General features: G+C 36.5%; 2 protein-coding genes and 1 long non-coding RNA gene across 4 annotated transcripts in view; all 3 read right to left on the bottom strand.

Annotated features, from left to right (window-relative positions):
- The window catches only part of LOC109830075 (PLASMODESMATA CALLOSE-BINDING PROTEIN 2-like), an 8,699-nt gene extending 7,976 nt beyond the window's left edge, over nucleotides 1-723 (bottom strand). The window contains exon 1 of the mRNA XM_020397227.1: nucleotides 309-723. Within this exon, the coding sequence (XP_020252816.1) occupies nucleotides 309-630 (322 nt within the window). The 5' untranslated portion in view covers nucleotides 631-723. The remainder of the gene's footprint in view (nucleotides 1-308) is intronic.
- Nucleotides 3,702-11,947, bottom strand: LOC109830756 (methionine aminopeptidase 2B-like). Its single transcript, XM_020398118.1, has 12 exons — nucleotides 11,923-11,947; nucleotides 10,624-10,734; nucleotides 9,210-9,243; nucleotides 8,975-9,118; nucleotides 8,089-8,188; nucleotides 7,772-7,917; nucleotides 7,605-7,696; nucleotides 7,338-7,432; nucleotides 5,737-5,833; nucleotides 5,279-5,422; nucleotides 4,895-5,112; nucleotides 3,702-4,136 (listed from the first exon to the last, which is right to left on the bottom strand). The coding sequence occupies exons 1-12, from the start codon at nucleotides 11,945-11,947 to the stop codon at nucleotides 4,026-4,028; spliced, it is 1,317 nt and encodes a 438-aa protein (XP_020253707.1). The 3' UTR covers nucleotides 3,702-4,025.
- On the bottom strand, nucleotides 12,687-18,341 carry LOC109830076. 2 transcript variants are annotated; one of them, XR_002244201.1, is made up of 3 exons: nucleotides 17,470-17,574; nucleotides 16,011-16,134; nucleotides 12,687-12,867 (listed from the first exon to the last, which is right to left on the bottom strand). It is a non-coding gene; the product is annotated as an uncharacterized LOC109830076 (long non-coding RNA). The 2 variants fall into 2 exon arrangements; XR_002244200.1 differs by lacking the exon at nucleotides 17,470-17,574 and adding an exon at nucleotides 18,263-18,341 and having other exon boundaries at nucleotides 12,696-12,867.

The raw sequence follows: 23,085 nt of genomic DNA on the forward strand, positions 1-23,085 counted from the left end.
GAATCCTCTAGAACAAAAAATGCCCATTGTATTCATATAATCAGCACAAATGTCAATTTCACCAATAAAAGAAAAGCAATAAAACAAAAAGAAACTGCTTCCGGCCAAGTAGCCCAATATTCCCAAAGAAATGACGTTTTGCATATTATATACCCTACAGTCTACTGTATTTGCAAATTCGTTCCAAATTAATTTTAGATAATTTGCTAATTTACCCTCCAAATCTCCTGCATTGTTTTGACGGAGAACGAGAGAACTTTTCGCAATACTGAAACTTCAGGGGCTTATGTGCAGAAAAATATACATACTCGGGTCTGTGATAGTGATGGTGGCAACGCCGCCGAAGTCACAAGCGCCGGGGGCACCACGAGACCGCTGATAAAAGCTGTTGAAGGCATAAGAGGCGTGGGCCTGCATAGTGTTGGGCAAGTAGCAAAGCCCGCTGGGCTGAATGGGCTGACAATCCGCCGACCCGGGTCCGCAAGCGTAGTCCAAAGCGGCCTGTAGAGCTCGGTCGCTTGCTTCGCTGCTCGCTATGCACCACTGCGCTCCGTCCACTACTGCTGATGTTAGGAGGAGGAGGAGGAGGAGGAGAAGTACCGGTGCTAATCTCACCGGCGGTGAACCCATCAACTCCTCCAAAAGAGAGTGCAAGTGGGAGGTTTTTTTTTGGAGAGTAGAGAGTGTGGGAGAGGAATACCTTTTTGGGGGGGGAGGTGGTAGCTTTTTTGGAGAATAAACTTACTTTTTCTTTACTATGTACTCCCTTTTATTTTAGGGTTATTATAGGTATTAGTCCCTCAACTTAATAATTCTACATGAGTCCCTCGCACCTAAGAAATTGCTCTTAAGTCCCTTAAATCTTACGGTTCTTGCAATTTATTCCCTCAATCACCAATGTTATGTTGTTCCCGGTCGTCAAAGTACGGTCATTTGCCAGTAACGGACATGTGTTCCCCTACATGCACCGTTCAAACCAAATTGACGGTCAGGGGAAATGAGGACCTCGACTTAGACGATCCGTCAAGTCGACATCTCTTAGATCGACTCGAATGACGGTACTTGTCCGTCCTCTTATCGAAGACGACTCGCTACGAGCCTACCCAACCAGCTATTTGACGCCTACGCGGGGTCAACTCGAAAGGCGTTACTTCTCGGCCAAGCCAAAGGATGACTTTAATCTTGCGCCTTTCTCGCTGACACCACGTCGGCTTCACATTTAATGCTTCGTAAGCGCCATCATACCTCTAGCCCCGATAGTCTTCATGACACATCAGGCCACGTCGGCACCGTCATATACCTGATCACTTCACATTAAATACTGGTCTCTCCTTCACTTGTTGGCTGACACCTGTAAAGTAGGTGCTAACGCATGAGCAAAGTCATACTTATTTGTTGTCATCCTGTGCTCGGCTGAAATAACGGTTCTACCATTTCAGCACCACTATAAATAGAGATATTATTCTCAACATAAGGGGGGATTTGGCCATGTCATTTCTGGGTAATTTTTAGGCTATTTTTCCAAGCAATATCTGATAGTTATATTGTACTACACTAAAGAACTCACACAGTTCTTTATTTTTCCACTCAAGCTCATCAACTAACTTGATCGTCGAAGGAACCAATGGGGAATCAAACCCCGTCCTCTCAAGAGTTGCTATTTATGCAGGTTGAAGCTACTCAACTCAAAACCAGATATTTGGAAAAATGAGCGGCCCCTAATCAATCTCACCCCACCATATATTTGACTGTTTGATTATTTAACATCAACAACCAAAATACCATATCTTTCTTCTCCACCCTAAATTCGTAAATCTCTAAACCCTACTCGGGTTGTATTACCCCACTTTCATGCCTTCAACCATCTCCCCCCGTCGCTAGGCTGGTCCTCCTACTCTTAACTCATCAGAACCAATACCAATTATTTGTTATCCACATCTCAATGTAGTGCAGTAGTGACGAGAATAGTTTTCCTGAATCTCGGGCAAAGGGTAAAGAGGGGTTCAAAAGTGAGGAGGCTGGCGATGAAGGGGGCTGGTTAGAGACAGTTGAATCGAGGACAGCAGCGAAAGTTGGCTTTAGGATTTAGGGAGTTTGGAGAAGAATGAGGGAGGACGTTTTGATCATTGAGGAAGCAAATTGCAAGAACATTAAGATGTGAGGGACTTGTGAGCAACTTTAAAATATTTGAGGGACTAATCTAAAAATATTGTAAGATGAGTGACTAATATCTAAATAACCCTTTATTTTATGGGTTTATTGGTCTATAAACCTAAGATTTCACGCATGTTTATTTCTAAATCCATGCAGTTCTAAAGTTACCCTTACGCCCAACGTAGCTCACCGATTTATTGTAAACTCAATTGTATATTTTTGAGCAGCTTGCTGTATAGTAACAACTTTGGAGTTAATTATAATACTTATAGCAAAATATAGCAATCCATAACAAAACAACATCGTACATTAAATGTTGAAATATAAAATGAGTTTAAAAGGATGGTTTGGGTTTGGGAGTGATTTTGTTGAGTATAAAACTAAACTTGAGCTTTTGGGCAAAACCGTAATTTTAGTGTTTTTCTTGTGGGATTTGGTTTTGACTTTTGAGGGTCGCTAAGTGTTGACGGTGCATTGCTTTTTATAAGGTGCTCTTGCTAGTACTTACGGTTTTGGTTGGTGATGGTTTGGTGGAGGTTTAAGAACATCTCCAACCCAAAAATCCAAACTAATGTAGTTTTTACATCAAGTTGGTGTGGTTTTTACACCAAATTATTATTCCATCTCCAACCATTACACCAAATTTTACACCAAAAAGAATATTCATTTTATTTACAAACTATAAAATGGATATAGTTGGAATATTTGATTTGTTATAACAAACTATAAAGGCAAACTTGGGAAAAACTAAAATCTCCATATCTACAGTGCTGCGCCAAATCTGGCACATGTAGCACCTCATCAAAATAGCGCTGAATTTACAGTCCGGTTGGAGGAAGATTTAGCGCAGTTTTTGCTCCATTTTGGGTTTTTGGAGTTGGGTTGGAGATGCTCTAAGGGGGTTTATGAGGGTTGATTAAGAATTTACGGTTTAGGTTGGTGATGGTTTGGTGCAAGTTTAAGGGGGTTTATGAGGGTAGATTAGGAATTGACTTGGTATGATTAATTATCTTTCTGATAAACAAGTCGTTTGTAATGTACTATCCTTAACAATAATAATAATAATAAGGAAATAATGTGTATGAGATGACACTCACTTTGCTAATGAACTACGAAAAGATAGTCATATGACGAGACTCACCTTGTTAGTCACATCAAAAGGTATGGATCCCACCTCGCCACTCTTTATCTTTCAGTACCCTATTTAGTCAGATAAGCCTCCCGATAAACAAATTGTTTGTAAAGTACTCTCCTTAATAATAATAATAATAAGGAAATAATATGTATGAGATGACTCACTTTGCTAATGAACTATCAAGAGATAGTCATGTGACAAGACTCACGTTGCTAATCACATCAAAAGGTGTAGAGTCCATTTCACCACTCTATCTTTTAGTACCCCACCACTTCATACCCATTATTCCCTAATAATAATAATAATAATAATAAAACAAGTAATAAAAAATAGAATATTGAGAATGATTATCACCGCACTCACAGGCTGAACTTTGATAACATAAATCATTTCTGATCATCTCAGATCAAAATGTATATATGGCTTAAAGTTCTTTTATTAAAATAGAACGAAGCAGGGATTACAGCATAATCCTCCTTGAACCATGTTTCTCATATTTCTTGAGATCAAGCGAAATAAAGCCCTATAAACTATTTAGAAGTATTTGTCTAAGATCAAAATACAAGCTGACTTATGTATGCAAAGTAGAACATCAAACTCATAACCCATATGTTCCTGATGCTACAATTTGTGGCTCATACCGCATGTGTACAAAAGCTATGATGCTGTGTTGATTGATGCATTGCAGCATTGGAGATTGCAAAACATTTGAATGTGGAAGAACTTCAGAAACCACTCAATAGTCATCACCTCTGGAGATAACCTCCTTGGAAGTTGGCCGGAGCAAAATCGTGTGCTCAAACTGAGAAACATAGCTTCCTTTTACATCGCACAATGGAGGATACGGCTTCAAAAGCAATGCACAAATCAAACAATGGAGGATAATGTTACTTGAAAGAACAAGAAATTTCAATACTTGAAAGAACAGTCGCATAATATTTACATACAACAAAATTGACGTAATGGCTAAGATCCCCAACTGAATATTATGACGAATAGCTATGTGATTCTCTATATACAATAAAAGTAAGGGTAAAAGTAATGGGCATAAAAATAGGGTACAAGGAGCTTTAATGAATTTGGCTGCAATCAACTCGGATGAAGATAAAAGTGAGAAGGCATCTTGTGCTCAGAATTAGGGAAGCAAATTGATTTCGGATCCCGAGTTAGAAGAAATTAACTATTGCAAAAAATGTTTAAAATTAACAAGATATGTGCGTATGTATGATTCAAATGAAGCGGGTAGAGTTATTGAGGCATATACTGACAAGGCGCTGCATCTTTTTTCCAGAATTACACAGAACAATAAGACTTGTTGAAAAGGAAAAGGGAGTTTCGGTCAGAAATTATGTGCAATTTAGTATTTGCTTAATCAGATAAAGAAATAACAGAAATAAATTAACTAATAACATCTAATGCTTATGTTCTCCTTTCTGTTCATTTTAATTCTTTTTCTTTTCTAATTACTGGGTTTAAAGCTTCCCACAACCCAATCCCACTCCCCACCTATCGCTGAGAATAGACTGTCAATCATCCATATTTACCTTAAATACTTAAATATACACTCTTGGCTGAATAATTGAAAATAAAAGCAGCAATACATACCTGAACAATGCCAGCATCGCACAAGTTCTTTAGCGCCATTAAGTACTTTGTCTCTCCAACGCGGTCTAGGTAACGCCGGCAAAAGGCCAAAGTCGAAAAGTGTTTGTTAATTGTTCCAAGTAGTTGCTTAGCTCGAGGCAACCTTAATGGTACATGGCCAGCATCAAAGTTCTTCATGTAATGGCTGCACTCAAGGTCTTCCCTAACATATCCTTTGCCTACAAAATGAAACATGTAATAGCATTAATGAGTTTGAAGTCACATGATTCTCTTGGATGCATTGTCTTCGACATATTAACTTAGCTATGTAATTATTATAAGCTACATCTAGAGTAACAAGTTATACCACAAACACTACATTACATGGTTGAGCAGTCAATATACCTGTTGAACCAAAAGTCTCAATAGCAAAAAATTCACCCTCCTCCATCTTTGTCTGCTCACCACCTTTTACAATTGGAACAGACTTTCCAGCATGTATTTGGTAAGGCCCTATGCTATGTCCATTCAAATTCCGAATACTTTTAACTGCAAAATGGTAAAAAAGAATCTCCTAAGGAAGCAACATATAATCAAATGATGAAGAATTTTAATGCTCAATATCAGATTTATTGACATAAAGTAATGAAACAAGATTTGTACACAAGATCAATAGAGCCAGTCAACCAAATATATCAGATCAGCTCATCGAGCAACTTAAAACTTACAAATAGCTATCAAATATATAATGTGAAACAGTTAGATGTGTGTTTCGAAGGAAACAAGAGATTAATATTACCATCCCCATGTTATATTAAATATATCATAAGAAAATTTTAAGAAAATCACTCAAAATTTTGTACCTTGGAACACTTTCCCATTAATTTCAACCTCATATGATTCCATAACCTCTTGGATTGCAGCACCAACATCACAGAGTCGCACATCTATTCCAGATTCCTATGTATGCACAAATGAGATATTAATAGAAAGAAATAGCTGGAAGACAATATCTTCATAATAAGTCATTATATTATCTTTTTCTTATGAAGCTTCAATAACTTCTGACAAACATATTAATCTGCATAAGTGAACAGAGCCTAGCGTTGAGTGTAAACATGCTCCAGTTTTGTGTCCCCTTCACAAGAGTAATGATTCAAGTATAGATCTTAGTACACTGCAACAAGGAAATCATTTATCATTTTCTCATGATTATGTTTGATAGGTATTATGTGATAGCATGTGTTTTAAAACTACCAGACATTGTTCTCATCCAATGCTCAAAATCCGATTCATATACACCGGATATACTATGTATATGCATCACATTTCTTCATTCTGGCTGTTCAGTATAGCATCATTTGGCAGACTTTAAGTGAACATAAGGAATGACCGAATGAGAACTGTCTGAAAGTCCTCAAGAACGCATTTCTTGTTATTAAAACTACATTTCAAAGTAGAATAGAAATGCTTTGGTCTTGCAGGGATGGACATGCTAAAAATAAATTGAAGAAAATATTAAATGATACAATTGCAAATTTAGTTTCTGTAGAGCCACCAAAAATTTGCCTATATTAGACTCAATCTACTTGTAGATTTTTAAATGATCTTTTTCACTTTCCCGTTGGATTTAACTGTCTTGGGTGTGTTATGCAAAATGGCTTCTTTTCGTCAGGACATAGCTTCTGTGCACTTTTTCCTTTGTCTAGGATTAGATGGCTGACAACATGGGTTCTCGCGTAAAAAATTGCAAACAGCTACCATGCAGAAGAGAAGTGTGCTAAGAAAATTACCTGAAACTATGAACCTCCTACGAAAAGCATTAAAGTTAATAATCCTTAACTAAAAAAAAAAGAAAATACCGTTAGACCATCTTTTTCTTTCCTCTTCTAGGTTGATGTCTTCTGTGGTGGTGGTTTTTTCTCCTCTCTTGTGCGTATGCGTATTATTGGGTTGTGTGTGGGTGGATTCTTCTGTGGTGGTGGTTTTTTCTCCTCTCTTGTGCGTATGCGTATTATTGGGTTGTGTGTGGGTGGATGGGGGGTGGTGGGAATTGTATTGGTATGCAATTTGATAGGAAAACTTGGGGGAACAAAACCCAACACAAACATAGATACATGCACAACCACATGCCCCACATCCCAGAAAGAACCTTTTTTTAATGCATATGTTAGCATCTGCCTTATATAGTTAACAAAAAGCACGTGATTGTTACTTCATACGCAAAGATACGAGGAGATTCCCCAGAAAGCAGTTGTTTTTCAAGACTTAATTATAAAGGCTTCATAATCATCAATATGAACTGAAACCACATACATCTGTCTCTTAAACCACAAGCACAAACTGCGGATAGCTATCATCATGCCTAAACATAATGGTTATCCTTCCACTTGTGCCCAGCTTAAGCTTAAAAAGACGCATGCAATTGAAATTTTAAAATGCATAAACAAGATATAAAACATGCCTTAATTCCAGTATTTGTAGCTTCACGTGAAGCCTCCAGCAACGGGTCAAACATGGGATTGAATGCCACTGTAAATGCACAATCAATTATATGCCCTGAAAAAAAAAGCCATGATGTTCAGGGATGATATTTATATAGACAGATTTTCATTTATAATGGCAAAATCAACTTATGCTAATTATCATTATATGTGTTTGTGTCAGAAAGCAATCACATGGTGATGCAAAAGACTAGTAGGACAAGAATATAGAAGAATGTAGATAGTACCATCAACTTGTGTTCCAAAATCTAACTTCATCACATCATCATATTGAAGCACAGTTTTATCACCAGAATTAGGCGTCCAGTGTGCTGCGACCCTAGTAAAAAAAATCCTGCATAAGTTGTTGATCTAGAACAGATAAGTAAGAACTAATGATGTTAAAAGATATTACCAGTTTAAAGAGCATCCTGTTGGAAACGCAATGCCAGCATCAAGACCATTCTCTTTTATTAGTTTCCGAACCATATTTTCCAAAGTTTCACACATGTCAATCATTAGCATTCCAGGCTTAATAATACTCCTCATGTATTTCCGAACCTAATCATCAAGAAGACCTTTTCAAATGTGATAGAAGCAAATGAGGGAAAATACGAGGCATACAGTGGTCAAAGTAAATTGGATAGAAACCAAGTGGTCAACTATGAAATATAATGAACAATCTATATTTCTAGGCAGGTGTCTATTAAAAGCATGCAGGAGGGATCAAACCTGTCGGTGAACTTCTGCTGCTCGGCGCACTGAATTGTAGATGGGTTTTTCTAGGCGCTCCAGCTCTCTCTTTTCTTCAGAAGTTGACCTCCATAAGTTACTGGTCAGAAAATTACACCAAATTAAGGAACATTTCACTTAGTTCTAAGATAAACATTCAATTTTTATCTTAATAATAAGATATTGGAAAATTAGCAGAAATAATTTGACAATTACAAAATGCAAATGCATCCTACGAAACAACGAAAGGCCCAAGCAACCCTCCCATTCATTCGTATGTTGTTTTTTATCTCAAGTAAGAGTCATTACAAAAAAGCTGCTTCTAAAATTTTAATACAGTAATTTCATATCCTTCCTACAATTAATGCTAATGCAATAGCTATAGAGGAGGGCAGACAAGAAAGTTGCAGCCCAAGTACCTATTATCCATGGTTTGAGTGACAAGAGCACAGATATGAGCTTCAGACATGGAACTAAACAAAAATAAAAAAGGTTCCAAGAAAGGTTATGTTCTAGGTCGTTTGTATTTGTGCAGGACCACAAGCATGAGTACACAAATCAAGATCAGCAGCATAAAAAGCTAGTAATTATGTTCTCTGCAAAGTGCTCATGTCTATGAACGTGTGCATAAAAGTGTAAAAGGCAAATGGACTTCCATGCTACTAGGAATATCCAAAAAGAGCATGTAGAGTGACCTAAGTGCAGAGTTTACATGTGCTTAGCTTTATCAAATCATTACTGGTTTATATTTTCTCTCCAACTTTTAACAGCTGCTGCCTTGCCACAAGCTTATTAAATGGCATACGATATATTCACAAGTGAAGTAGATAAAAAAGACAAATAGTACGTAATAAAACCATTACTTGTAATGAAACTTAGTACTTACTCATCCTTGTATTGTTGAATTTCACCTTCTGGGAAGTCACCAGAGGGAAATAGCTCATCCACTGGAATTGATGGTGGATTAGTCTGGGTAGCTGATTGCCTCAGACTTGGAGAATCGGTCTGTCCAATAGGTTCCTTCTTTTTCCTATGAGCAAAACCATCATAGTTACATGATAAGAAACTCTAAACCTGGAATACAATAACAAAATTTGAACTTTCTAAAATAGGGCACCTACTTTGTTCGTTTCTTCTTCTTCTTTTTTGCAGCTTCTGGTACAAAGATCAAAATCAAGTATTAAAAATATACATAAGAAATTAAAATCTCATGCTGAAACAAGAACGATATACAATGACAAAAATAACAAAGGTTTTATCCCAATTTTTCAGGTCGGATACATGATTCTTGATTTTCAGTGTTTACTTAGGGATATCTCCCCTGTTAAGTTAATCATTATCATACCCTTCTAAATTGTTTTCAACCAAGTTCTCTCATCTCCAGTTGCTCCATTAAGATAATGTTAATATTTATCCTAATTAATACTTCATATACGAAGATCCGCCAAGGTCTTGTGCTAGCTGTTGGCTATCTAACACAACCTCTTCTTTTATCGTGGCAAACATTGAAGCACAACGCTTGCAGAGTTATCTAAGAACAATATAAACAAGATAATACTCTAGAAAAGTCAAGTTCACAAGTAACTAATAGTTTATAGAAAAAGAGAAATAAGTCATACAGCTCCTAAAAGATATCCTGAAGCACATCATATCCACTTTCTGCAAACTGCAATTGATCAGTTGATGTAATAGGTTAGGCAATTAATTGAGTCCAGGGAAATCATTGTCACCCTGTATTTAGCACCAGAAATACGAAGCAAATATGTCGAAGCTCTATTTAAGTTTTACCTACTGAATTCATTACCATTAAATTTCACCAAAACCAATACTTTGTGAAATTTTAGCTTAGAAACACATTTGATAAACAGCTGATAACGTTGACATTCAGAGAAAGCTTGTACTTTCATAAATTTGATTTTGATTTTAATACCTCTTTGACCAGAGCCTATGATGGACGCTTAAGACACATCTGGTGGTTCCCAGAGGTGTTAATAATCAAGAAAACTAATTAATTAAATGATAATATCAATTGCACAATAAAAAATGTTAAAACAATAATAGTAGTAAGATTAATTTCACACTTCTAAGCTTCAATAGTTCTTTTCAGGTGTCCTTGAACCCACACTGGAATGACTAAGATGCTGTTTGCATTCTGTTTCCTTCTAAATCAAAGGTCATAATTGATTAATTGATAAGAAGATGAAGTAACACATATAGCTGGTCCATGAGGAGAATGTAAAATACGCACTGCGTAGGAGTCTTAACTCATAGGCATTAGTATATATATTTAATTAAACAAAATTGAAAATTCTTATATAGATATCTTTCAAGAAAGCAAATAATGATAACTATAAAAAGTATGTTTCAACACATTTCTATATGACAATAGACCTTTCAAGAAAGCAAATAATGATCATAACTATAAAAAGTATGTTCAACACATTTCTATTTGACAACAGACCTTCCACTCAATCCTATCCGTAATAAAAGAAGTTATATGTGAAATTATAACATACAAGGCTTCCAACATCTAACCTGGTAATCCATCTGAGCCATCAACTTGTGTCTCTTCTTCATCATCTTGCAAAGGGGACTGAGGTTTGCAAGCTTGACCATTGTTATCCTGAAATATTACATATTTAGCTCCTTAACTAGAAATACATTCTGCATATTGACCCATGCCGACCCCACTTCACAAAAAGATATGTTGTAAATCAAATATATTAATGTTGTGCATAAGAAGTATGCTGTGCTTTATCAAAAGATCATTTATTAACAGTACCTGTTAAAATTACAGATTAAAAGACAAATGACAAATGACCAAATCCCTTTAAAGTATTGGCAAACTCTCAACTTCCCCCTTAAAGTATTAATTTGCCTATTTTATCCTTAAACTATGTGTATGTCCCAATGTGGTCATTTTCTTAGCCCGTGGCCAAACATTTAGCAGATGTGTTTTTTTTTTCTATTCTTTTTCCCCCCTTAACCTAACCTAGCCCGAAAGTGAACCCGAGATGGTGGGAACCATATTGAAACCTCCCAACCACCCGGATCACCCATGATGGGTGCATTTCTTGTATTTCTGCATTTCAAATAAAAATGATTTTCCATATTCCGGAAAAAGGAATAAAGGGCAAAATTTTATGGAGGAAAGTAGTTGAAATTTTATTTTGGGTTGGCAAAAACGAATCAAATTGATAAAAACTCATGAAGAAATGCAAAAAAAAAAAAAAACATTGTCACGTCATTGATTTGTTAAATACTTGACTGTCACTCACAAAATGACCACATTAATCACATACACATAGTTTAAGGGGAGGAATAGACAAATTGATACTTCAAGGGGGAAGTTGAGAGTTAACCAATACTTTTAAGGATGAATGGTTATTTTGTCCTAAAAACAGTTCAAGTTTAAGGTAGTTGTCCAAGTAGCAGAAAGATAAAATACAATTGTCTGGGTTTAGAATTCACATGTTTCTCAAACTGTGGTTCCAGGTTCTATATTACCAAATAGTACATACAACTACAAAAGGCTTTGGTTAGGTTGTCATAAGTCTAAGGTCTTAGGTACAAATTTTGGACAAAAACTTTTCATTTCAGCATTAAAAAAAGACGATGCTCCAAAAGGTAACATGCAAAGAAACAGTACAGGTGATATTTATGATCCTCACATCAGATGTTAAACATGGTATGTTCACTCACAGTTCCTCCATGTGTATCAATATTAATTCAAATCCGTATATCAATTGTCCTTCAGCCATTGTGACCTAATCGAAATCATGGATCAACAGTACTCCCTTAAAGAATAACTAAAGAGTAGCACATCTATCACACCTTCAAACTCTACTACTGAATTCATTACCATTAAATTTCACCAAAACCAATACTTTGTGAAATTTTAGCTTAGAAACACATTTGATAAACAGCTGATAACGTTGACATTCAGAGAAAGCTTGTACTTTCATAAATTTGATTTTGATTTTAATACCTCTTTGACCAGAGCCTATGATGGACGCTTAAGACACATCTGGTGGTTCCCAGAGGTGTTAATAATCAAGAAAACTAATTAATTAAATGATAATATCAATTGCACAATAAAAAATGTTAAAACAATAATCTTCAAGCTTTTTATATGATTTCCATGAGCTCTGCATATTTTTGTTTGTTGTTGCTGAATGTAAAATACGCACTGCGTAGGAGTCTTAACTCATAGGCATTAGTATATATATTTAATTAAACAAAATTGAAAATTCTTATATAGATATCTTTCAAGAAAGCAAATAATGATAACTATAAAAAGTATGTTTCAACACATCCCCCCCCCCCTTCTTCTTCAAGCTTTTTATATGATTTCCATGAGCTCTGCATATTTTTGTTTGTTGTTGCTGAATGTAAAATACGCACTGCGTAGGAGTCTTAACTCATAGGCATTAGTATATATATTTAATTAAACAAAATTGAAAATTCTTATATAGATATCTTTCAAGAAAGCAAATAATGATAACTATAAAAAGTATGTTTCAACACATTTCTATATGACAATAGACCTTTCAAGAAAGCAAATAATGATCATAACTATAAAAAGTATGTTCAACACATTTCTATTTGACAACAGACCTTCCACTCAATCCTATCCGTAATAAAAGAAGTTATATGTGAAATTATAACATACAAGGCTTCCAACATCTAACCTGGTAATCCATCTGAGCCATCAACTTGTGTCTCTTCTTCATCATCTTGCAAAGGGGACTGAGGTTTGCAAGCTTGACCATTGTTATCCTGAAATATTACATATTTAGCTCCTTAACTAGAAATACATTCTGCATATTGACCCATGCCGACCCCACTTCACAAAAAGATATGTTGTAAATCAAATATATTAATGTTGTGCATAAGAAGTATGCTGTGCTTTATCAAAAGATCATTTATTAACAGTACCTGTTAAAATTACAGATTAAAAGACAAATGACAAATGACCAAATCCCTTTAAAGTATTGGCAAACTCTCAACTTCCCCCTTAAAGTATTAATTTGCCTATTTTATCCTTAAACTATGTGTATGTCCCAATGTGGTCATTTTCTTAGCCCGTGGCCAAACATTTAGCAGATGTGTTTTTTTTTTCTATTCTTTTTCCCCCCTTAACCTAACCTAGCCCGAAAGTGAACCCGAGATGGTGGGAACCATATTGAAACCTCCCAACCACCCGGATCACCCATGATGGGTGCATTTCTTGTATTTCTGCATTTCAAATAAAAATGATTTTCCATATTCCGGAAAAAGGAATAAAGGGCAAAATTTTATGGAGGAAAGTAGTTGAAATTTTATTTTGGGTTGGCAAAAACGAATCAAATTGATAAAAACTCATGAAGAAATGCAAAAAAAAAAAAAAACATTGTCACGTCATTGATTTGTTAAATACTTGACTGTCACTCACAAAATGACCACATTAATCACATACACATAGTTTAAGGGGAGGAATAGACAAATTGATACTTCAAGGGGGAAGTTGAGAGTTCACCAATACTTGAAGGATGAATGGTTATTTTGTCCTAAAAACAGTTCAAGTTTAAGGTAGTTGTCCAAGTAGCAGAAAGATAAAATACAATTGTCTGGGTTTAGAATTCACATGTTTCTCAAACTGTGGTTCCAGGTTCTATATTACCAAATAGTACATACAACTACAAAAGGCTTTGGTTAGGTTGTCATAAGTCTAAGGTCTTAGGTACAAATTTTGGACAAAAACTTTTCATTTCAGCATTAAAAAAAGACGATGCTCCAAAAGGTAACATGCAAAGAAACAGTACAGGTGATATTTATGATCCTCACATCAGATGTTAAACATGGTATGTTCACTCACAGTTCCTCCATGTGTATCAATATTAATTCAAATCCGTATATCAATTGTCCTTCAGCCATTGTGACCTAATCGAAATCATGGATCAACAGTACTCCCTTAAAGAATAACTAAAGAGTAGCACATCTATCACACCTTCAAACTCTAGAAACTTAAGGCCGTCTTAAGATCTCTCAAGGACTCCATACATGTTACAATTTCATCATATTCCTCTCATTAATAGATGTTTTGATCTACCCATGTATGAAAATGGTTGCTATGAGAACATTATACTTGGATGTCTCCAATGACTTCTCCCAAAATTAATAACAATCCCTTAAGCTTCTCTCATTCTTTAAAGGTTGCATGTAATTGATCTCTAAGGACAACAGGTTGGAATATGTCTTAACTTATTTTGAGATTTAATTGTCAATCAATTGAATTAACAAAGTGGGTTATCGGATTAGTTTAGCACCACATAGAATAAATAGAAAGATTGTCAGAGTGGCTAATGAGATTAGGACCAAAGAGCTAAATACAGAATTCTGCTTTCGGATCACATGGGTTGTAAGATAGTTACCGCTCCAACTTTAGCAAGGCGATCATCATAATATTTAATTTAAGGAGAGAAAAAACATAACCCTCCCTTTCCATCAAAAGCACAAAATTCACAACTTGTTTCAGTTGGGAAAAAAGATACTCTTGAAAGATCCTACAATTTACGGTATTTGATAAGTGTATGGTTCTTGTTTTCTCTTGTACATGACGAGAATGCAATTCCTGCTCAATATGAAACCCCTTCATTGAGACAAGTACCTTTCGGAAAATGTATAAGGAAACCCAACTAAATTACCTCAGCTACACCATTATACCAAACGGAACAGTAGGCTAAAGCTTTTCTTCTCTTTCGTATAAATTGTGGTAATTAAGTAATCTCTACATAAAAACCCAGGTTTATGCCAGAGTTTTTTTTCGCATTCGAAAAGAATTTATTTTATTTTTCACTTTCTGTTTCTTTTTTTACCGAAGATTGCAGCCAAGTTTTGGACATAGAACCTCCATAATCCAACTCTCTGAGTCTGCTCTACCATAGAATGACTAGAAAGAAGTGCTTAATTTTCATAAATGAAGTTAGCTCATGTTATTGATCTCAAAGAAGAAACAAAAAGGAACTCAAAGACCAATTCTTTTTCGTGCTACGGACTGCTCTTTTCTTTGTAATTTCTCACCTATTTACAAGGGTGGTAAATACAAAACAAAGAGAAAGGGATTCAGCAACTCACCTTAAAATTTTCTTCCTGGTTATTTCTCCTATTTGTCAGTAGAATCACATAATATTTAATTTGACTTCATTTGTCACTATTTTAAGCCAATTAAACTTTTCAAGTAAGCTCAAACGAAATCAACAAAACAAACAGGAGACAACTGAACATGCTTGATATGCAAAAGAATGTGAAGCATGATACATATTTAACTTAGAACTTGATAAAGACAAAAGACAAACTTTGTGATTGCCAAAGTAGGGCAACTGTCCCATCTTCAACACACAATGCTCTTTTTATCCTCCATAACAAATAGCACCAAAGAATCATCCATCCTCTCCGTGTTTTAGGAAATGCTCTTTCAGTAAACATCATGTCTTTTTAATCACTGTTGCATGTTACATATGTCTTCAACCATTCAACCATGAACACCCGTAGCTAGCTCATGTGACATTCTAGAAAACCTTCTGTTTCCTTACTCCTATCCCAGTCTTCTTGGATGTCCAAGCTTCTTCAGTCAACTATTTCGTCTCAACTAAAGAACATTATTTTCTGAAGTCATTTGGTTCCAACTCTTAAAGTTCATTTTAAAAATGCTAATTTCTTGATGACCCGCTAGCTAAAGCAACAGCTAATTGAAACCACTGGCAGGTGGAAAATAACCAAATAACTTATAACCGATTTATGATAAAAACTGCAGAGACTAAGACCTAAAAACACAATGCTGAGATGAGATCAGGTGTCAATGTTAAGCCTCCTAAAGCAATCTAAGAAAAAACAGTCTATGCAAAATATTTAACAACATAAATCTGTATCAAAATATTAACCTGAATTTCTTGTTCTCCAACGTGCAATTCCTTTAAATTGGAAAACGCCTCCTCAACTATTTCAGATTCACTTCCAACCATATTTTCTTTCTCCTTAACAATCCAACTGCGTTCTGCTTATTACCTTTAAAAAAAAGCAGATATTATAATTATTACGGTTGATGTTGCAACCAGTGTGTGTAGATTGTAGATAAATTTTCATGAGGATCAGTAAATATCAATAACATGCTGTCAGGCCACATTCTGACAGCATGGCTTTAAAAGAAATACTAAACATTATTTAAGCCCAAAAGAGAGTGTGTGTATCAATGTTACAGAAGGCGCTAGGCGAACTAGGCGTTTGAGACAGCGCTCAACCCCTAGACGCCTAGGCGTTTGGCTACTTTTTAAATTATTTAATTGCAATAATTGATAAAAATATGTATTAAATTCATATAAATTTGTAACAAAAAAGATAGCAATCTTAGATCCACAATAAATCATGAATACTTAAATATCAAATAGCAAAAATAATAACTAACAAGGTTATAGAAAGCACTAGAAGGCCTAGGCGTTGGACCCGACGCCTAGAGCATGTGAGGTTTTCTTTTTTATTTTTTAATTACAATGATTGAGAGTAAATATCAATGTTAAACAAAGCTTAGGTGATGAACTGGTGTCTAGGTGAATTTCTTTCCTTATTTAAGTGATGGTCGAGAAGATTTTGCTGAAGGTCAAAGGAGCTAGTAGAGGTGTTTACATTTGGAGGTTAAAGGAGTTTAAAGGAGGTTAGAGGATGTGGAGATTACAATACAGAAAATCACGATCAAGACCTAGAGGATGTAGTCCACGTAAGCAGACAATGCTCTCCTAAACACTTCCAAAACCTAGGTGGGCAACATAGGTACCACCCAAGTGCTAGTCGCTAGTTAGGTGGCCTAGTTACCGCTTTGGCCTATGCGTACACCTAGGTGGACTAGATGGAGGCTTTTTAAAAATAGTGATACACACCCGAGAGCACACAAAAAACAAAAGAAAAAAGAAAAAAAGAACTGCCAAGCAAGCAACCATTCATGTAAACTAAAAGCAATCTTCTAATATGAAATTCACACACTAAATTGGAGCTCCAAGCAACTTCCAATGTTTGCTTCCAAGTAATCTTCTAATATGAATTAATTTAACTATTTGGGTTAAATCTTTAAAGTCCCTTCATTTCATAGACAACAATAAAAAATTCTTTCAAATTTTTTTTTATTTGTATGAATACGAACAACTCAAAGAGGAGAATACAAACAATAACGAAGCTTACGCAAAGATAACAACTTTTTATCTATTTGTACGAATTCAAACAACTCAAAAGAGGGATTTTAACCATAAAAAGATTCAAATACAAAAAGAGCTCATGAATTAGCATTTGAAATAGAGACAAGCATCACTAGAAATTGGATTAAAACCTAATCAAGGAGAAGGATCGAGTTACCTGCGGATGATTGAGGCACAGCTTGTCTCTGATTAGGCTTTTTGAGGAGAGAGAACTGATAACTTTATTATGGCGATAGAATATGAAGACCGAGTCCATTGGGTATTTAACTGTTGAGCGTTAAAATGAAACGGAGCCTATATTGACTAGTCGGACTAATGCGGCCCGGTCCAATGTTGGGCCGGAATTGCCAGCGAAGGCCCAGTTGTATACTACTACAGTTATGGCTAGGGGTGTTAAAAGGAGGGGATATGATTCGGATATGACACTTATAATATACATACACATATCCGTTTTATATAAAAATATACGGATACGGATTATCTTCTGTAACAAAAAAAAACTTTAATCATATCCGCGCTCATCAGAAACGGATACGATTCAAATATTTAAGAATCGGATCGGATACGATCACGAATATGAAACGGATATTCACTTTTTATTTGATTTTATTTTCACCTAATCCCTTTCCGTTCTTTACAAATTGGTCCAAATTTAGTGCAGTCTTTGGGAGTCTTTGGTTCCCAATATTTCGAAGGCTTATTATATCTTGAGCAACACATCAAGCTAATGGCGATATGAAGATAACCCTAGCGTTAAAAAGAAAAAAAGCTCTTAATTCCTGGATTTCATAATTTTTCCAACATATAAAAAAGAGTTAAAAGGAGACAAAACCAAAAGAAATCACAATCAAAGCAAATTTAACCGCAAGATCTCGAGAGTTGCATTTTCCCACCAGAACAAGAAACCAAAAGAACGGGGGAAAAAACCAGTCAAGAAATCATCAACAGACCTCCAATCAGTCAAAACAACTGGCCTAGGCGAACTAGCCGAAGACGAGGCGGGATCTGACGAAGACGACGCGGGCTGGCCCGACCGACCGAGGCGGGCGAACCTGGACTGAGGTGGGCGAACTGCCCGAGAACGAGCAGGTGAACTGGACGAGACGAGCGAACCGGCCGAGACGACGCCGGCAACGGCGGACGACGAGACCGGGGCGCGGGACCTGGGAACGGCCGAAGAGGACCGGGCGCGGGTCGGGAGTCTCGGGGATCGTCGGGGTTGTAGAAATTTTGGTGGAGTGGGGGGCTGGATATCAAGTGGAGGCTAGGGTTTTTTTTGTTGGGTTTTGGGTTTGTTAGGGTTACGGGTTTGGAACTTTGCATACGATCCGAATTTTATGTTTATTAAATTATGTCTTATATTCGTATCTGAATCCGTATTCAAAAAAAATCAAAACCAGATCTGTATCTAAAACTATATCCGTCCGGTTTTAAAAATAGCTTATGATATCTGTATCCGTTCGGAGACGAATGCGGATCGGTTCGGATAAAACCCAACCGTTTGGCACCCCTAGTTATGACTCTTTTGTTAATACGAGGAAAACTTCACAACACCCCCAAATTGCCCAGCCCATTATGAGAACAACCCGGCGGACTTTTAGAAATGTGGCTTCGTTCTGAAAGTTTTTAAGGCGTCCACAAAATCCAAAATGTTTCAAGCTTTTTTCACGCGAACTTCACAATCCCCCCATTTTTCAACTTTATTGTCGGAAAACCCCTCAGAATTTCAACGTTCTTGAGAGAAGAAACCTAAGCTTTTGACATTATTATCAGAGCCCCGATGGAGGTTGGTAAAGTTTCAGAAAACTCTCTATGTACTCTGCTAAGAGGATGTGCTCAGAAAGCTTCCTACCATGATGGGAGTTATCTCAAAATAAGCTCAACTTTTAGAGGCTTTTTATGAAATCCACCCTTAATACAATAATAAAGAGTTGGTTCCAATGAGAATCAGACTAGATGTTTCTTTACTATTGCAACTTGCTTAGTGAATATAAACCATCAATCGTTATTTATCGACGCATATAAAAAGGAAATAATATGTATGGTGAGCTAGCTCATTTTAGAATGAGATAAGACTTTTCTATTAGTCACATAAAAAGAGTAAATCTCCCTATTATTCTCCTCCTCCTCCTCCTCCTCCTTATTTTCTTTCTTTTTTAGCATAAAAATAAGCGAACATCCATTTTCATTTCATTGATTGGTAATAAAAGAAGGACACGAGAAAGTGTCGTACATAAGTATAAATAAAAACATATCATTTTTCCTTTGTTTATACGTAGGACCTTCTCCACAAGAAGTATATGTTGGGGTTATAACTTAAAACTTGATTTTGGAGTGGGGAAATTTAGTCCCACATTGGATAGGAGATGAGAATGGGGATTGTTTATAAGTCTTCCTTTTTCTCTCCTATGCCTAGAAGAAAACATGAGTTATGCTCCACACCACACACGCCCACACTGAACCAAATCGGTCGAGAAGATTTCGCAAAGTCTTGAAGATTTCGCAAAGCTTTCTTGAAGCTCGTGCCGACGAGAAGGAGGTTGCTTGACCGAGGGTCGTCGTATCTCTGAGATATATTGCCGCGTAGCCCTGTACGAGAGAGGACAATTAGATTCTTGGGACAGTGCCCTGCACGCTTCGATCATCAGACTATATTCTTAAACCTTGTTTAAATTTTTTATTCTTAATCTGCATTTCATGATAATTACAGTCTAAACAGCAAATAATTTCCTAACAGCATCAACGAGGGTGACGAGAAGACCCTAGCCGTCATTCGCCACAATGCTGATAATCTTATGGCCGAAAGCCTATAATTGACAAAATAAGAGAAAGAAAAGTTTCTACTCTGAAAAGATTAGAAGCGACAATACATAAGTGATAAGATATTTGCAAGTTGCAGTTCTAAGATACTAATTACAACTAATTACAATCAAGAAATGACCAAAAGTAAACCATGGCTCTTGTGTATGGTTTATATCCCACTTCTTCTTTCCTCATCTTCCACTTGTTGCCTCCTTCTTTGTTCTTCCTCCTCTACTTAGGTTGTGATAGACTCATTTGCCCTTTGTTTATTGTGTTATACTAGCTCTGTTGTGAGTCCCTAACCATCGATTGCATCCTTCAGCGTTTTTACTGCTTTCCCTGCTGAAGAGCATGTCCATGCATTTACATAGTGGATCACAGAATTAATAATGGTATCAACAGAAGGGGGTCATTTTGAAATTTTTTATTGTTGCGTGCATGCCATACGCACCGGCACGCTATTGGAAACACTGCTTGCCAGATGATTCTATTATTTGGAGATGTGAGGAATTGCGCTCTAGAGTGAATGAGGTCATGTAGGTTATTCGGCCATTCGGTGTGTGCAAATCTAGCTCTGAAGAAGCCTCAAACATTACTTGATAGTTGACAATTGAGGAAGAGATGCTCTAAGCCCTCCAACTCATTTAGGCATAGAGAACAAGCCAGATTCCCTTGTTCTTCATTTGTTAGTAACTCATTTAGCAAAATAAACTTTCAGCTCATATCCAACAAATCCTACATAGGTATTATATATAATATTCATTAAATAGTATGCATATAGTTAACATATGACACTAATATACCTTCTCATAATTAGAGATATATAAAACATTAACATATAATTAATATACTTGTGGATGATCCGTTCCGTTGAACTTGATCTACATATTCTAAAACCCCAACACACCAAGTTTGGGATGATACGATTCTTAAATACGCAGCAAGAAACATCTGAATTCCGAATAATATTTGTTAATAGTTCATCATCCACAAATATCTTCTGAACAATATCATATCAACATATGAGATGAATTAAGATTAATCAATTAAGAAGATAAGGAAGCAGCTGAAAGAATCATTACCTAGACAATGAAATCAACTTGAAATTCGATGGAAGCTAGATGCAGCCCTGGAGAGAGATTGCTCTTGAGGTATATATGGAATATAAATATTTTTCTTGGGGGTTTAGAGGCTTATATATAATTGGATGTTTGATTCTGATCCTTTTAGAATTTGTTATGATTAGGATAATTATACAATTTAAATGCTAGGATTTGATTAGGATTATGATAAATCATCATTAAACACAATTTAAAAATTAGAATTTTATTAGTGATAGGATAGTTCAAACTTTGTAGGGGTATTTTTATCTACAGAAAGATTTTCTCGAACTCGTGCTTTTAAAGGGGGTATGATTTTATTAGAGGACAAAGTAGTATTTAATCATCGATAAGTAAATCTGCTTACAAGCGTCAAGAAAATAAGGTGGGAAATCCTGACTTATTTTTTCCTTACCTATAAATTAAAAATAAGTAAATAAGTAAACTTTACCAAACATGGTTTTAGTAGGTACTTATTAAGTAAAAACTCACTTATAAGTTACAAATAAGCAAGTCGCCCACCATGCTCCAAGTCATAATCACTTTAACAATGAGACAATTTCAATGGTATTATACCGTCCCCGCTAATCTTATTCAACTTTCAATACAAAACAGTTTCGGTACCAAGTCCTTGAAGATGATTGACATCATTCATACTCTTCTCTAGTCCACAACTATTCTCTTTGCCAACAAAAATGGAAACTCAAAAAGCACACTACTAAAACCTTTAAAAGTTTCAACTAACCAAATCATAGACCGAGGGACATCAACTGCGGAATCCATTAGCAAGTAGTAAATGGCTGGTCTTCGCAGCACGCATACACAGATAGATCCTCCCCCACTCCTTGTTAATTTGTCATAGAAAAACCACTTCCTAAATCACAACCATTCGTCGATCTAAATCTGAAACAATTATGATCTTTTTTTTTTAAATTTAATAGTTGGCATCTCTCCCATGAATTGCTCTAGTTCCACCAGTTCTCGCAGATTCCAATGAAAGGAGAGCGAGCCTTGGCGCAGCTGTAAAGTTTTCGCCTTGTGAGCTAGAGGATAAAGGTTCCGTCTTAGAGCAAGTGCAGCAATGTCCTAGTAGGGAGCTCTTGTTGGAGTGCTCTCAAGCATGGGGCCCACTTAGGAGCTCCTTACTAGGAGAAATATTCCAACAAACTCCTAACTAGGAGTTCAAATATTATTTAAAAAATCCATTCTCCTAAAAATAACATTTTACAAATATATTTTAAAACAACAAATCTAATAAAAAAATAGTTTTTAATGGGCGCCCACCCCTTAGGAGCTCACAAGTGCTCCACAAATTTGTGGAGCTCTTAGGAGCTCCATGGTGGGCCCCACCGCCAACTAGGACTTGAGAGCTTTCTTGATAGCTTGTTGGAAGGTCTTGGGAGCTTTTCCTTGCCACATAGGACTTAGAGCAAGGGCAGCAAGCTCTGATCTCTGCTCTCAAGGCTGACGTGGCCGTGGAAGTTGGCAGCCCCCCCTCCAGCAAGCTCCTAACCGCTCCTAAGCGGGGCTCCTTAGGCTGACGTGACTGTTGAGAGCTTCCGAGCTCCCAAGCGCTCCACAAATTTGTGGAGTGGCTTGGAGGGGCTCCAACCTCGGAAGAAGGATTTTTGAGAAGCCGGCCCCCCCCCCCCCAACAAGTACACAATTGCAGAGTTGAAGAAGGGAGAGGGTTTGATTCGACGGCGGAGCTCGGTTGGGGAGATGAAGATGCTTGGGTTTGGGGCGACGGAGATGAAGAGGACTGGGTTTTTTGCTGAGCTGAAGATTTGGGGTGATGAAGATTTGGGTCGGCGCTTGGTTGGGGAGATGAAGATTTGGGGCGATGGTGATTATCTTGGTTGGGGAGATGA

The sequence above is a fragment of the Asparagus officinalis genome, chromosome 2 (genome assembly GCF_001876935.1).
Source record: "Asparagus officinalis chromosome 2, Aspof.V1, whole genome shotgun sequence".
In the NCBI taxonomy this organism is placed as follows: Eukaryota; Viridiplantae; Streptophyta; class Magnoliopsida; order Asparagales; family Asparagaceae; genus Asparagus; species Asparagus officinalis.